The sequence below is a fragment of the Mytilus edulis genome, chromosome 2 (assembly GCF_963676685.1).
Source record: "Mytilus edulis chromosome 2, xbMytEdul2.2, whole genome shotgun sequence".
NCBI lineage: Eukaryota > Metazoa > Mollusca > Bivalvia > Mytilida > Mytilidae > Mytilus > Mytilus edulis.
In genome coordinates, this window is record NC_092345.1 from 4,489,225 (window position 1) to 4,506,871 (window position 17,647).

Genomic DNA, 17,647 nt, shown 5'->3' on the forward strand with positions numbered 1-17,647 from the left:
TTTAAATTTAAAGATCAGACTGTTTTTCTCTACCAGCATTGACCAGTATATAAGAAGGAAGTTTTACAGAACTATATTAGTTTTGACACATTTATTTTTCATTTTTTTACATATCCATTTATGTAATTGTAACTAATTGGATAGCAGTTTAAGCATCCTGTTCATTCTAATTGTACTTGATGCTAATGGAACTCAAAACTTTCAATAAGAACTTTTTAAATGAATCTATTGTTTGCATAATGCTGATGTTATTCAGCAATACCATAGAATTCTTTGAATAATGTGACTCAGATAATAACAATTACTGATATATGTGAAACTACCAGTTTGCAGGTAACTTTAAATCTCCTTATATAAGCAAAAAAGGACTTGTATAATGTTTAAATAAGTGTAAGTGTACTGGAATATCTATAAGTTTCATTACGAATTGCTAGGTATCAACTCAAGTACTAAAATAATTTAACACCAATATAACAATGAGCCTAAAAAGTTGTCAATATAAAGGTGGTATGATTGTCAAAGAGTTGTTAAACCCTTTTCTTCTTGGTAAAAACTGTCTTTGTGTTAAATAGTAAATTTTGTGAATGCATATGGATGATCTAGTCATTTGAACAAGTCATAATAGTATGATGTCATTTGTCCTATTCCACTCCAGCTTCAAACTTTGAAAGCAGACATTTTAAAATTTCTGTACTCTTCAAAGTGTAATAAAATTAAGATTTTTTGAGAATGTGGCACATTCGGTATTAAGCAGTGCCATGCAGAGTTGCACACAGCTACTTTTTGCTTAAAATGTACAAGTCTCCACATGCATGCATTCATTTTGATCAATTAAATCATTTTCATAAGATATCAAATTATGTAAGCTAAAAAATCTTTTAATGTAATTATTTTTACCTTTACTGTAAAATATTTATTTATCTTCTTCAAAGATTTTATCTGTTTAACTGAGACTACTCTACATACCATATACATTTTTGTAGTAGTAGCAGTGTTGAACAACACAGAAATTTACACTTACAGTGTATAATTTTATAACAGTAAATGTTTTGTTATCCAAACAATTTGTGTGATCTGCAGGGGTGGATCCAGCCATTTTAAAAAGGGGGGGGTTCCTAACGCAGAGTAAGGGGGGAGTTCCAGCTATATGCTCCCATTCAAATGCATTGATCGGCCAAAAAAAAGGGGGGTTCCAACCCCCAGAACCCCCCCCCCCCTCTGGATCCGCGCCTGATCTGTACTTAACAACAAAAATGACAACAGAAATGTATCAAATTCATTGATGTATATTTAAAATGTAAACAGAAATATTCTATATAAACACGGAGTGATTAGCACTGGTACAGAAACACTCCACATAAACACTGAGCCTTGTGCATTTTGTGGTCATAATTGACCAAGATTGAAATACTTGATTTGATTTTTCAAGCACATATTTTGTACTCGTGACTACTTATTGAAGTTAAAAAACCTATGGCCCGAGTAAAAAGCACTGGTAGAGAAATACTCCACATAAATACATGTACTGAGCCTAATGGTCCTCAGACTTTCGAGCACAATTATCATACTCAGACTGAGAAATCAACCAATCAAATACTTGATTTGATTTTTCAAGCACATATTTTGTACTCGTGACTACTGAGTCAAGTTTAGGAACCTATAGCCTGAATGAGTAGCAGTGATACATAACTAAAGGCTCTAAAGAGCCTGTGTCGCTCACCTTGGTCTATGTGCATATTAAACAAAGGACACAAATGGATTCATGACAAAATTGTATTTTGGTGATGGTGATGTGTTTGAAGTTCTTATTTACTGAACATTCTTGCTTCTTACAATTATATCTATAATGAACTTTGCCCATTAGTAACAGAGAAAAATATTTGGTAAAAATTTACATAAATTTACCAAATTAATGAAAATTGTTAAAAATTGACTATAAAGGGCAATAACTCCTTAAGGGGTCAATTGACCATTTAGGTCATGTGGAATTATTTGTAGATCTTACTTTGATGAACATTATCGCTGTTTACAGTTTATCTCTATCTATAATAATATTCAAGATAATAACCAAAAACAGCAAAATTTCCTCAAAATGACTAATTCAGGGGCAGCAACCCAACAACGGGTTGACCGATTCATCTGAAAATTTCAGGGCAGATAGATCTTGACCTGATAAACATTTTTACTCCTTGTCAGATTTCCTCTAAATGTTTTGGTTTTCGAGTTATAAGCCAAAAACTGCATTTTACCCCTATGTTCTATTTTTAGCCGTGGCGGCCATCTCGGTTGGTTGACCGGGTCACGCCACACATTTTTTAAACTAGATACCCCAAAGATGATTGTGGCTAACTTTGGATTAATTTGGCCCATTAGTTTAAGAGGAGAAGATTTTTGTAAAAGATTACTTAGATTTATGAAAAATGGTTAAAAATTGACTATAAAGGGCAATAACTCCTTAAGGGGTCAACTGACCATTTCGGTCATGTTGACTTATTTGTAAATCTAACTTTGCTGAACATTATTCCTGTTTACAGTTTATCTCTATCTATAATAATATTCAAGATAATAACTAACTAGAGGCTCTAAAGAGCCTGTGTCGCTCACCTTGGTCTTGTGCATATTAAATGATGGACACGGATAAATTCATGACATAATTGTGTTTTGGTGATAGTGATGTGTTTGTAGATATTACTTTACTGAACATTCTTGTTGCTACAAATATCTCTGTCTATAATGAACTTGGCCCAGTAATTACAGTGGAAAATATTTTCTACAGATTTACAAAAATTTATGAAAAATGTTAAAAATTAACTATAAAGGGCAATAACTCCTTTAGGGGTCAATTGACTATTTTGGTCATGCAAACTTTTTTGTAGAGCTTATTTTGCTGAACATTATTGCTGTATACAGTTTATCTCTATCTATAATAATATTCAAGATAATAACAAAAAACGGCAAAATTTCCTTAAAATTACCAATTCAGGACAGTTACCTAACGGGTTGTCCGATCCATGTGAAAACATCAGGGCAGATAGATCTTGACCTGATAAACAATTAAACCCTGTCAGATTTGCTCTAAATGCTTTTGTTTTTGAGTTATAAGCCAAAAACTGCATTTTACCCCTATGTTCTATTTTTAGCCATGGCGGCCATCTTGGTTGGTTGGCCGGGTCACGCCACACATTTTTTAAACTAGATACCCCAAAGATGATTGTGGCCAAGTTTGGATTAATTTGGCCCAGTAGTTTCAGAGGAGAAGATTTTTGTAAAAGATTACTAAGATTTACGAAAAATGGTTAAAAATTGACTATAAAGGTCAATAACTCCTAAAGGGGTCAACTGACCATTTTGGTCTTGTTGACTTATTTGTAAATCTTACTTTGCTGAACATTATTGCTGTTTACAGTTTATCTCTATCTATAATAATATTCAAGATAATAGCCAAAAACAGCAAAAATTCCCTAAAATTACCAGTTCAGGGGCAGCAACCCAATAACGGGTTGTCGGATTCATCTGAAAATTTGAGGGCAGATAGATCTTGACCTGATAAACAATTTTACCCCATGTCAGATTTGCTCTAAATTCTTTGGTTTTTGAGTTATAAGCCAAAAACTGCATTTTACCCCTATGTTCTATTTTTAGCCATGGCGGCCATCTTGGTTGGTTGGCCGGGTCACGCCACACATTTTTTAAACTAGATACCCCAATGATGATTGTGGCCAAGTTTGGTTTAATTTGGCCCAGTAGTTTCAGAGGAGAAGATTTTTGTAAAAGTTAACGACAACGGACGACGACGGACGACGACGACGACGGACGACGGACGCCAAGTGATGGGAAAAGCTCACTTGGCCCTTTGAGTAGCAGTGATACATAAAAACCTGCTACTTTTTCAAAAATAGATAACATCAAGAAGTAGAGAAAGGATACCAACTCTTCTGAGATACTGTAGTAATGTTGTCTCTGGACTAGGAGACTCCTCTTCCACCTGTTCAAATAAATATACCATACATACATTTTGTGTATTACCATGATAACTGTGTAAAATTATTAATTCTAAGTTCAAATGACATTCTAAAAATTATGAATAATGTGTGACTTCATCTGAACTAACATTCTGAATTTGTCTGAACGTATTCTTATCAATTTGTCAAAATATGTCTAAAGGAGCTTTATCTGTCAAACTCATTTCCACTAATTTGACTCAAATTCTAACATTTAATATAAAACATACTGAAACGAATTTCAAAATTACAAAAAGTCTAAAAGAAACAATGTATGGGCTTGCTATAATGAATCATCATTTCCGACAGATTTTAGACTAGACTATCCATCCAAATACATTGAAATATTTAACCTCCAAAGACTGCATAAAACAACCAAATAAAATATATACATTTATAAATACAAATTGCTAGCTAGAACAGGCATTTGAATTTTTCTTGTCTGAAATGCTGTCCACAGGAAGACATATGTCACACACTAAACTGGGTTAGCATGGTTAGTGCTAGGTCTTGTAAAGTACCATTTTTAGGTCTTTGATTTGACTTGCTGCTTTTAGAATGATAAATAAAATTTAAATCAACTACAAAACAAAGTACAGTCCATGAGTGTAGATACAAAAATAATGTGGGTGTCACGACAAAATACAGTAACTGCAACAATGAGTAATAACTAGAGGCTCTAAAGAGCCTGTGTCGCTCACCTTGGTCTATGTGAGTATTAAACAATGGACACAGATGGATTCATGACAAAATTGTGTTTTGGTGATGGTGATGTGTTTGTAGATCTTACTTTACTAATAAAATTGAGAAAGGAAATGGTGAATATGTCAAAGCGACAACCACCCGACCATAGAGCAAACAACAGCCGAAGGCAACCAATGGGTCTTCAATGTAGCGAGAATTCCCGCACCCGTAGGTGTCCTTCAGCTGGCCCCTAAAATATGCATAATAGTACAGTGATAATGGACGTCATACTAAACTCCGAATTATACACAAGAAACTAAAATTTAAAATCATACAAGACTAACAAAGGCCAGAGGCTCCTGACTTGGGACAGGCGCAAAATTGCGGCGGGGTTAAACATGTTTATGAGATCTCAACCCTCCCCCTATACCTCTAGCCAATGTAGAAAAGTAAAAGAATAACAATACGCACATTAAAATTCAGTTCAAGAGAAGTCCGAGTCTGATGTCAAAAGATGTAACAAAAGAAAATAAATAAAATGACAATAATACATAAATAACAACAGACTACTAGCAGTTAACTGACAAGCCAGCTCCAGACCTCAATTAAACTGATTGAAAGATTATGTCTTCATCATATGAATATCAGGTACAATCCCTCCCGTTAGGGGTTTAGTATCATACTATCATAAAATATATGAGAAGAACATAACCCGTGTCATGCCAACAACTGTTTTTTTAGAAATAAATGTGTTTAGTTCCGATGCAAAGACCCTATCAGTGAATCAATGTTAAAGCCAAAATATGCAATCTTTAATGACCTGACAACAGTATCGTAACTATATCCCCTTTTAATAAGTCTATTTAAAGGTTTTGTTAGTTTCTGAGGAGAATACTGACATTTTTGTGCTTTATAAAGAATATTTCCATAAAATTTTGGATGTGAAATACCTGAACGTATAAGATGTCTGCATGTTGAGTTATATTTACGAATTATTTCCTTATACCGGTGATATACTTAAACATTCTTGCTGCTTACAATTATCTCTATTTATAACAGTACTTTCTGTGGAAAATGTTATTGAAAATCTTCAAATTTTAAGAAAATTGTTAAAAATTGACTATGAAGGGTCATAACTCCTTAGGGGGTCAATTGACTATTTTGTTCATACTGACTTATTTTTAGTTCTTACTTTGCTGTACATTATTGCTGTTTACAGTTTATCTCTATCTATAATAATATTCAAGATAATAACAAAAAAAACAGTAAAATTTCCTCAAAATTACCAATTCAGGGGCAGCAACCTAACAACCGATTCATCTGAAAATTCCAGGGCAGATAGATCGTGACCTGATCAACAATTTTACTTCCTGTCAGATTTGCTCTTAATGCTTTGGTTTTTGAGTTATAAGCCAAAAACTCCATTTTACCCCATGTTCTATTTTTAGCTATGGCGGCCATCTTGGTTTGTTGGCCGAGTTACCGGACATATTTTTTTAACTATATACCCCAATGATGATTATGGCTAAGTTTGGTTAAATTTGGCCCAGTAGTTTCAGAGGAGAAGATTTTTCTAAAAGATTACTAAGATTTACGAAAAATGGTTAAAAATTGACTATAAAGGGCAATAACTCCTAAAGTGGTCAACTGACCATTTTGGTCATGTTGACTTATTTGTAGATCTTACTTTGTTGAACATTATTGCTGTTTACAGTGTATCTCTATCTATAATAATATTCAAGATAATAACCAAAAACAGCAAAATTTCCTTAAAATTACCATTTCAGGGGCAGCAACCCAACAACGAAATGTCCGATTCATCTGAAAATTTCAGGGCAGACAGATCTTGACCCGATGAACAATATTACCCCATGTCAGATTTGCTCTAAATGCTTTGGTTTTTGAGTTATAAGCCAAAAACTGCATTTTACCCCTATGTTCTATTTTTAGCCATGGCGGCCATCTAGGTTGGTTGGCCGGGTCACCGGACACATTTTTTAAACTAGATACCCCAATGATGATTGTGGCCAAGTTTGGTTAAATTTGGCCCAGTAGTTTCAGAGGAGAAGATTTTTGTAAAAGTTAACGACGCCAGACGACGAAGGACGACAGACGACGGACGACAGACGACGGACGACGGACGCCGGACGCCAAGTGCTGAGAAAAGCTCACTTGGCCCTTTGGGCCAGGTGAGCTAAAAATGTGTCATATAAACAATTCAAGCTTTGAACATGTTGAAAAAAGGTTTATTAACAACATACATGTAAAGGGTACCAATTTTTCTGCACCTGTTGCACATTATATCTATTAAAATATTATATTATATTATAATATTATTTCTTTATTCATCCTCAGGATTTAAAATTTTTTAATTACCATTTTGTTAGAATTCTTTGTTAAGTTTGTACTTCATTTATATTTTGATATTATTTTAAGGATATGGTAAACAAGGGAAGTAAATTTATATCACCAGATTTCAAATACACAGAGCTTATATAACATAATGGCAGTCACATGTAGCCTGCAGTAAAAGAAACAAGCTGTCAAATGAAGCCATTTAATTATAAAAGTTCTTTGATTTTCTGTAAAAAATTTCCTTCACAGGTGACACAAAAAAAATATTATTTAATAATAAAAAAGAGACAGACAGATTTTTGGGTATGAAACTTTGAAAAAAAATTGAAGATTTGAATTATTATTGAACATGTTGAAAGGGACAGACAGCTTAAAAATCTGGAGAATCAGAAAATCACATGTCTGGGTATAAGTTTGAAAAGTGTGCCAGTTTGCAAAGGGACATTTTGTACATGTATTATTTGACATGGACTCAGCGATTCACAGAGCACCAACTAAAAAGGATAATAAGAGAAGACATTGACAGTCATCTCTATTCACTTTCTACCTCAGCTTAAAGATTTGATGCCAAATACTTCAAGTTCAATAGTAGTAATGCACTATAACATTCATGAGTGCAGATGCATCAAATTCAAAGTTTAAGTGCCCGTTTGCCTAAGAATCAGGCAGTGGTGAAAACATGACCAAAAAAACCCACCCAATTTGACATTGATTTCAGTTCATAATATGTAGTTATGCACAAAAATAACATTCATTTTCGTTTTCTGTTCTGGTAATAGAAGATACAATTTGGTTGAAATGCACTAGAAATTATCGAATAAGGGGAGATAACTCTGTTCTAACCAATTTTCTAACCGAGTTATTTGATATTACCAGACACACACAAACGAAAGACTAATAATTTTTAACTCAGGATGATGGTTAGTATTAAATAACATGATTAGCTCAGTGGGTTTATTCTGATCATGTTTTGATTTTTACCTAAATTGCCTGCTTCTTACAAAGACTAGCACTTAATACCTGTCAGTTGTAGGTCTTCTTCTTCTGTATGTATATACTTCCAATTATGGAACACCTCCGCAAAGGATATTATCCAGACGGAAGTTAATTAAAACTTATATTGTATGCACTAAAAGTTTTCAACAAATAACATAAAAAAATTTAGATTCACTGTACACGGATAAAATCTAAACTATTTAAGGACTGATAAAATAATTTACGCAATTAAAAGGTAAAAGTATCTATAGGCCTTTAATATCAATATTTATTTTTAAGATTTACTGTACACAACTAAAATCTAAAAATATAGGGTTCTTTATACCAAGGATTTGTACTTTGTCTTACTATACAAATCCTTGTTTATACAATGTCATTAACCATGTTAATAGTACACTGCAAGCTTTTTAGGAAAGCTAGCTAGTTATTATTAGCTACATGTACATAAACACTTGTCAGGCAAATTATGCATATTCCCATAGATAGAAAAAAAAGCTTGTGGTCACACCAGATGATTGTCAATGAATTGAATTGAACAGCTAAATTATAAAAAAATCTATGACGCCTTCCTTGAAAGCCGAAAGCCTTTCAAGACATCATAATTATTTAGACTTATATATAAATGAGCAAGTTTTACTGTCATTACCTTTCTTCCATTTATAAAGAAGACAAGAGAATGTTTTCCCATGTTCGTCGTTTCCTCGTCGTCGTCTCTTTCTTCTTTATCTTTCTACTGTTGATATAGCATCAGCTAGAAAAGGTTATCTCCATACACGTTCAATTGCTTTTACTCAATGATCCTGAATATTGACCTTTGATCTCTGATCTACCTATCACTGTAATGACAGGTCCCGACAACCACCGAAGGCCTAAAGCGCGGGAAACTGTAATGTTTAATATAACCAGAGACATATATATATATACACATATGTCTCTGATATAACCAGAGACATATAATATGTATTATTATATGTCTCTGATATAACTCATAACTCTTTTTAGAGTAGCTCTTGTATGTTTTATGATGTTGTTTTATTGACTATTTGTATGTTTTATAAAATGCATTGATCGGCCAAAAAAAAGGGGGTTCCATCCAACCCCCCGGAACCCCCCCCCCCCCCCCTTTGGATCCGCCAATGTTATATCGGTTGTTTATTAAATACTTTTTATCAAAAATGACAACTATATTGGCGTTTTTCAATAAAACCGTACTTTCTTGTCCAAGGCATTTTAAAAAAAAGTGTTCGATCATTGCAAGTATTATTTTGTGCAGTCATTGAATTAGATTTAACATTTTTAAGCAAAGAAACAGTTTATTTTTTAGAAGGATTGATGAATTGATAAGATATTGATTCCTGAATGGCCTAAAACAACCAAAATGGCAGACCGCTCTAAAATATCGTAAAAAAATGTAGCCTGAAATAAATGTTATTTTTACTTAATATAAGTTCTTTAATCATTCAAAAGTATGTTTAGAGCCAACATATTTTAATAAACAGCTTTAAACATAGGATTTTTAATTTCAGAAAGGTGTGTCACTGACAAAATGTCCACTACGAAACGAAGTCATTAAAATTTGCTAATAAACAGTTTTATAAAATCAATGTAATTTTTGTTAGCAAGAGATATAAACATTAGGGTCTTACAAAAGAAATGATGCTTTTATAACGGCAATTAAATAGTTGGTAAGAAAAATTGAACACATCAAATGGGCCAGAGTGATACCGTATTTTTGTTAATGTCCACTACGAAACGGCTGAAATCTCCTTCAATACAATAAACAATATCGGAATCAAGTACCCAAGCGCCTATAACAATTCTGATAAATTACACAGCCTCGAAAAATATAAACTGAACAACACGAACAAAAAAAACGGCCTGGTTCCGGCAAAGGTCACGTACATAAACTGAATAGGTTTATTGATATACTTCAAGTCAATTGAAAAACTTTAAGTCAACGGAAAAGGCGTAAGGGATATTCTAAAAAGAAGGCTCGAAGACCGTCTAACGGTCTATCTGCTTACTATGTGTAATGATTGTGGTTTAAACTTTTTGTAGTCTCCCTTTAATTGTCTCGGATTAGTATTTTCATAATTAAATGTTTATTTTATTGTAACGTGTACACAGGGTAAGCGTGTCTATTTCAATTTAGAATGAGTACGTTACCAGTTTGATACTGGATCCAAAATTGCTCTATTTACAAAACATATAACAAATAATCTTTATTCAAATATATACGTCAATGAACCAAAATATGTACAACTGCTCTTTGCAATCTTTAATAAACTATCTATAAACTATTCTACTTAAAGTATCTATATACAACTGGTACAAATTTGTACTCTTACAAATTTGTCCTTGGGTCAGGAACAAACTTGTCCTCCTGGTACAATAATGTACCCTACAAGTTTACACACTTGTCTTTGTTCCTCTTGTACAATTATGTACTTTACAAGGTGGTCACACAGACTCACACTTGTCCTATACGGTACAATACGGTTCCGCTTGTAAATATACAAATCCGTATTTATAACAGGCACCGACCTGTTCTTTATTACACTTAGTAATAATATATAATATATACGAGCGAGCGATCTCCAATATCAACGTACCGTGGTCTAAAGTCTACGAAGACTTCTAACAATCGACCCTGAGCTAGGATTCTCTCCTGCTTATATACCCCGATGGGAGCTGTACCATTCTTGAAGGAGGGGTGTTCTACCAAAGTGTCTCGTTACTCGTATCTGAGTTTCCTTCGGAACACCCCTTCACATTTGACCTGACCCAAAGTTTACCCGCGAAACATCCAATTCTTTACTATGTTTTATTAAGGTATATATATAATGCATAAAATAAGGCTTCTACCGAACTGTAACCAATATAAACAATCTAGCCTTAGATACTAAATCATCACATAACCCACGCCTCAAAAACACATGCGTCCCGCATGTCTAAAACTAACTTTTAAAACGGATAAAACATTGAAGTACTATATAGCCATATGAATTCAAATAAATGTACAAAATCTATTTAACAATGTAATCTGCCATCCAAGCTGGTTTTCGCCTTGTACGACGCCCTTCATAACTAATTTCTTGCGTTTCTTCCTCAGGCAACGTTGACTCATGAACAGCAATGTCTTGTGAATAAGAGTCGTTTTCAGCTGTATCATTTTCAGTGTCTAATGGAACAAAAGTGTTATTATCTGATTCTGTCCTTAATGTCTGTTTGTTCTTTTTCTTAAGTCTGTCGACATGTATGACTTGTGGTTTCCCTCTGTATCCACAGTCAACTTTATATGTAAGGTCACCATATTTGTCGAGAATTTTGAAAGGACCTTTCCAGAAACTAGTCAATTTTGAAGACATCCCAGGTTTCTTTACTGGGAAATAAACGTACACCTCGTCATCTTTTCTGAAATCTTGGTATGACAATTTGAGGTCGTGATAGTGTTTCTGTCTTCGCATTTGCCCTTTTATTTTACCTCTGACAAAACTGTGGGAGATTTCTAACTTTTCCTTAAGCTCCCAAGCCCATTTATGTGCAGGGATATCTTTAACTGATGGTGGCATTTCATACATGATGTCTAAAGGGGTTGATAGTTCCCTACCTAACATGAGACTATTTGGCGTTTGTCCAGTCGTCTCGTGCTCGGATGCCCTATATGCCATCATGACGAAAGGAATGTATTCATCCCAGTCTTTCTGGTTCTGTTCCACAAATGAACTTAACATTGTTGCAAGAGTCTTATTAAACCTTTCCACCATACCATCAGATTTTGGATGATATGGAGTTGTACGTGTTTTCTTAATGTTTAGAATACAACACATCTCTTGAAACAACAAACTTTCAAATTGTCTACCTTGATCTGAATGTATCCAATGAGGAACACCAAATCTTACAATGACTTCTTCAACTATAATCTTAGCCACAGTCTTAGCTTCCATATTTGGCATGGCAAAAGATTCCGTCCACTTTGTGTAGTAGTCAGAAACTACCAAGATATATTTATTACCACTCTCTGTTTCTGGCAACTCACCAAGGATATCTGTAGCTATCCTTTCCATTGGCCCATTAGCTTCAACTAAAGCCATTGGAGCTCTTTTGGACTTTTGTGGACTTTTTCGCTTTGCACATTTGTCACATCCGTTTATGTAAGTTCTGACGTCATTTTGTAATCCAGGCCAATAATAAGATTGTCTAATTTTTGCCAAAGTTTTATGGATACCCAAATGAGCAGAACATTTATCATCATGGGAAAATTGTAAAACCTTTTTGCGTTCTGATAAAGGAATGATAGCCTGCATTTTTACAATTTTGGTTACAGGGTCTTCAAATCGTCTGTAAATAAGTCCGTCTCTTAACTCTAAGTTGTTCCATTGATTCCAAAGTGATCTCAAGAAAAATCCCTTATCAGAAATATCTTTGTAATCAGGACGTTCATCTTTTTCTACCCATTCTGTCACTATTTTCAAGTCATGGTCATTATTCTGAATTTCCTTTAAAGACAGATCATAATCTTCACTGTCATCATCTTTGTCATAACTATCATCAAAACGGGTGATAGCATTAACAGTGTCATATTGGTCTTTAGTCTCAGTCTCTTTTTCTAAACCAGAATAATAACCGCATTGTTTACAAGGAATGCGACTAAGTGCGTCTGCATTCCTATGTTGCACTCCTGGCCGATGTTGAATTTGCATCTCAAATGATCCTAATGTCTCTATCCATCTAGCTATCTGTCCTTCTGGGTTCTTAAAGTTAAGTAACCACTTTAATGATCCGTGATCAGTTCTAACCGTGAATTTTCTACCGTAGAGATATGGTTTAAAATGTTTAACAAAACAAACCACAGCAAGCAATTCCTTGCGTGTCACACAGTACTTTCGTTCTGATTTTGAAAGTGTACGACTAGCATAAGCTACAACATGTTCAAGCCCTTCATCAGATTTCTGAGTCAAGACAGCTCCGACTGCCAAATTGCTTGCATCAGTATCCAAAATGAATTCTTTGTTAAAATCTGGATATGCAAGAACTGGTGCGTTTATTAATTTACCTTTTAATTGATCAAAAGCCTCTTGGCAATCTGAAGTCCAAACAAACTTAGTTTCTTTCTCTGTTATTTTGTGTAATGGTTTAGCAATGTGGGCAAAGTTTTTGATAAATTTTCTGTAGTACCCACAGAGACCTAAAAAGGAACGAACTTCGGTTATATTTGTAGGGGTGGGCCACTCTTTAACAGCTTTAATCTTATCGGGATCAGTGGAAATTCCTTCCTCAGAGACAATATGTCCTAAGAAACGAACCTTGGTGGTACACAAGGTGCACTTCTTCGCCTTCAGCTTTAAACCAGCCGATTTAAGCCTAGCAAAAACGTCTCTTAAATTATCAAGCATACCATCTAGTGTTTTTCCAAAAACGATTATATCGTCAATGTAAACCAGACATGTTTCCCACTGCAAACCAGCTAGTATGGTTTCCATCAATCGCTCAAATGTCTGTGCAGCGCAACACAACCCAAACGGCATGACCCGAAATTGAAATAAACCCCTTCGCGTTGCAAAAGCGGTTTTGTGTTTGTCATTTTCGGCCAGCTCCACCTGCCAATATCCTGAACAACAGTCCAGAGTACTATACCATTTATTTCCTGCTAAATGATCTAACGAATCGTCAATCCTCGGTAAAGGATACGCGTCTTTATTAAGGGTCACACTGTTTAAGCGTCTATAATCTACGCAAAAGCGATAACTGTCGTCCTTTTTCTTAACTAAGACTATCCCTGCCGCCCAGGGACTGTGGGATGGTTCAATAATCCCTTTTTGTAACATTTTGTCAAGGTTGTCATTTACTACCTTGTTTAAATGATAAGGTGTACGACGAGGTGGTTCTTTAAATGGCCTTGCGTTTCCCGTATTGATTTCGTGTTTTACGAGATTGGTCCTTCCCAAGTCAACATCAGAAGAAGCAAACAAGTTCTGATTTTCTATCAACAAAGATTTTACTTTTTGTTTATCTTTCGAAGTCAATTCATCTGATGTCCTGTCTAACAGATCTTGTAAATCTGGTCTAAGTCCGTCATGTTTCTGTTCATTTGAACTAATATTACCATCTAGTACTTGATCAACACCAGACATTTGGGCTATAGTTGTACCAGGATAGATTGTCTTAGGATCTAGTTCTGTGTTCATTAATCTAACAGGGACTTTTTCGCCTGACCTTACCAACGTTCTAGCAGTCAAAATGTAGTCTTTCCCTGCATGCTCGTTTGCTTCTAACAAAGCATTGTCAGCAGGTAATTTCTGACCTTCTGCTAAACAAACCGTGCCATTAATGACAATTTCTGACCTTGGCGGTATGACAACCGCTTCTGAAGCAACCACTCGGTAACAGCCTATTGATCCCTGAAAACACAAATCTACCTTAAAATCCCCAATACAAAAGTGCCCATTCTTAACATCAATTAAACAATTATGTCGTTTCATGAAGTCTAAACCAAGTATACCATCAACTTGCAGATCAGTCACAACAGCTTCAGATTGCAACATATTTGGACCGAAATGCAGATTGAACCTCCCTTTTCCACGAAGCTCTAGCTTATTGCCACACACTGACCTAACAGTTGTCTTAACTTCACTTAGATATGATTTATCTAATGGAGTCAACATATCGTATAACTTAGAAGATACCAATGTTAAAGTTGCTCCTGTATCAACCACAAACTTGGCTTCAATGTTTCCTACATTTAGTTTGACATACATACCAGCATCTTCAGATGCTGTTGTAACCGCACCTTCATTTATCTTACGGTTATTTTGTTTCCTAGTTTTCATTAATGTTTTTACAGACCCATCCCCCTTATTTCTATTATAATTGTTCTGATTTCTTCGGGGTAGGCGACAGTCCCTTGCTAAATGACCAAATTTGCCACAATTGTAACAACCCTTATTTGTCCTCTTACTTTGGGTATATCTAGTTTTAGCATAAGAAGACCCCACATTTGTACCACTAGTTTTTAATTTTGCCATTTCAGTCGTAAGAGTACTTAGACTTTTCTCCATTGTTTGCATCCATGATGCAATGTCTTTCGTTGGTGAGTCACTTTTTGTAATCTTTTCTTCCCTATCGAACTCGTCATCATTCATAGTCTGCCGTAAATAACCTCGTCCCTTTCTTACTTTATTTTCGGCTTTATTGTACGCCTCTAGTTCAACAGCAAGTCTTACGGCATCATTTAAACCTTTCGGTCGCGATTGTTTTATTCTAAGCCGCATTTCCGAATCGACAAGCGCGTCAATAAACTGCTCTTTCCCGAGAGTTTCACGTACATCCAATGGGGCAGTAGAATATGCCAAGTTGGACAATCTTCGAATTGACTGGCCTAATTCGGGAAGTGATTCGCTGGCTTTTTGACGTCTTTCTTTAAACTGAACTCTATATAACTCAGTTTGACTAGAAGGTGCGAATCGCTCTTCAAGTGCGCTGACTAAATCGGAAAAGTTTTGTCTTTTCTCACTTGGTAAATCTCCAAGTACAGCCTGTGCTTGTCCCATTAACGATACCGCTAAGTATAACCCTTTTCTATTTTCCGACCAATTATTTACAAGTGCACACATTTCAAAATGGGACAAATAGTCCGTCCATGATGTGCTACCATCATATTGACATGGTTTGATTTTTACACCAGAATTATCTGTGTTACCAGTATGTCGGTACTTTGATTTGTCAGTTTTGTCTATTTCCCTAATGTAACTAGTATCTATGGGTAAAGGCAAAGTATCCCCTTCCTTCAAATCAGTTTGGGAAAATTTTACAGTTTTGTGCGTATTCGGGTTGTTGAATGTTGGTAAATCAACTTTTTCATTATCTCCCTTTCTTGACAATGAGGACCCTCTTGATCCCAGACCCGAATCATTTCTTGATACAATATTATATTTTGGACGAACACCCTGATCTTTTGGTGTTGACGAAACAAAACTGTTTCTATAAGTTGTTCCTTCTTCCATATCATAAATTTGTTTTGTGTACTCGTCGATTGTATCATCAAAAGACATGTTTGTACTTTAATTTGCGGTTTAACCATGCATACAATATAATAATGTCAACACAATGTCATAAATGTACAGTGTAATAAATGTCAATCAAAAACTTGCCTGTACCACTATCGATCGTTAATCCCTAATGTAAATAATAATCGTAACTTAACCGTGGGAAATTTAAAACGTTAACAGGACAATTTTGATCTGTGCAAAAGTGAACAGTTTGGACAAAAACGATCTGTGCAAAAGTGAACAGTTTATTCTCACAAGACAGTTTGGATATAAGTTTATAAGATAATCAAATTTGGATATATAATCTTTCACTATGGATTTAAAAATGAACAATTTGGATCCCAACGCTAGCCACCAAATTATGTAACGTGTACACAGGGTAAGCGTGTCTATTTCAATTTAGAATGAGTACGTTACCAGTTTGATACTGGATCCAAAATTGCTCTATTTACAAAACATATAACAAATAATCTTTATTCAAATATATACGTCAATGAACCAAAATATGTACAACTGCTCTTTGCAATCTTTAATAAACTATCTATAAACTATTCTACTTAAAGTATCTATATACAACTGGTACAAATTTGTACTCTTACAAATTTGTCCTTGGGTCAGGAACAAACTTGTCCTCCTGGTACAATAATGTACCCTACAAGTTTACACACTTGTCTTTGTTCCTCTTGTACAATTATGTACTTTACAAGGTGGTCACACAGACTCACACTTGTCCTATACGGTACAATACGGTTCCGCTTGTAAATATACAAATCCGTATTTATAACAGGCACCGACCTGTTTTTTATTACACTTAGTAATAATATATAATATATACGAGCGAGCGATCTCCAATATCAACGTACCGTGGTCTTAAGTCTACGAAGACTTCTAACAATCGACTCTGAGCTAGGATTCTCTCCTGCTTATATACCCCGATGGGAGCTGTACCATTCTTGAAGGAGGGGTGTTCTACCAAAGTGTCTCGTTACTCGTATCTGAGTTTCCTTCGGAACACCCCTTCACATTTGACCTGACCCAAAGTTTACCCGCGAAACATCCAATTCTTTACTATGTTTTATTAAGGTATATATATAATGCATAAAATAAGGCTTCTACCGAACTGTAACCAATATAAACAATCTAGCCTTAGATACTAAATCATCACATTATGTTCAATTTTATCTAGACAGTGTAAAATACAAAGTATCTTTATTTTATTTTTTTTATCTTAAAAAGTATTTACATTTTATGGTATTTTTTTTATTTATATCTTCGAAAGAGATGATCTTTTATCTTATTCTTGACTAGGTGAATGGCAGTCAAGGTTATTAAAAACTTCCATCAGCATCAGTTACTTACCGACCGTGCAAGGGCTGTATAGCCAGTCAAGGTCGTTAAAAACTTCCATTTGTTGTCAGTTACTCTTAGTGTATAAATGAGCCGGCAGAATAAAGATAAAAAAGTGTATCACTGCCACCATTTTCTAAATACCAGATCGTAGAAATGATTCCACTTATTAGATATACAAAGATGTGGTATGAGTGCCAATGAGACAACTATATA

General features: G+C 34.8%; 1 protein-coding gene across 1 annotated transcript in view; it reads right to left on the reverse strand.

The window, feature by feature from the left end:
- LOC139511269 (xanthine dehydrogenase/oxidase-like) overlaps positions 1–8,871 on the reverse strand; it is a 60,535-nt gene extending 51,664 nt beyond the window's left edge. Inside the window, exons 1-2 of the mRNA XM_071297879.1 lie at positions 8,683–8,871; positions 3,928–3,985 (exon numbers count right to left, since the gene is read on the reverse strand). Coding sequence (XP_071153980.1) covers positions 3,928–3,985; positions 8,683–8,724 — 100 coding nt within the window. The 5' untranslated portion in view covers positions 8,725–8,871. The remainder of the gene's footprint in view (positions 1–3,927; positions 3,986–8,682) is intronic.
- Between the last annotated feature and the right edge of the window lie 8,776 nt (positions 8,872–17,647).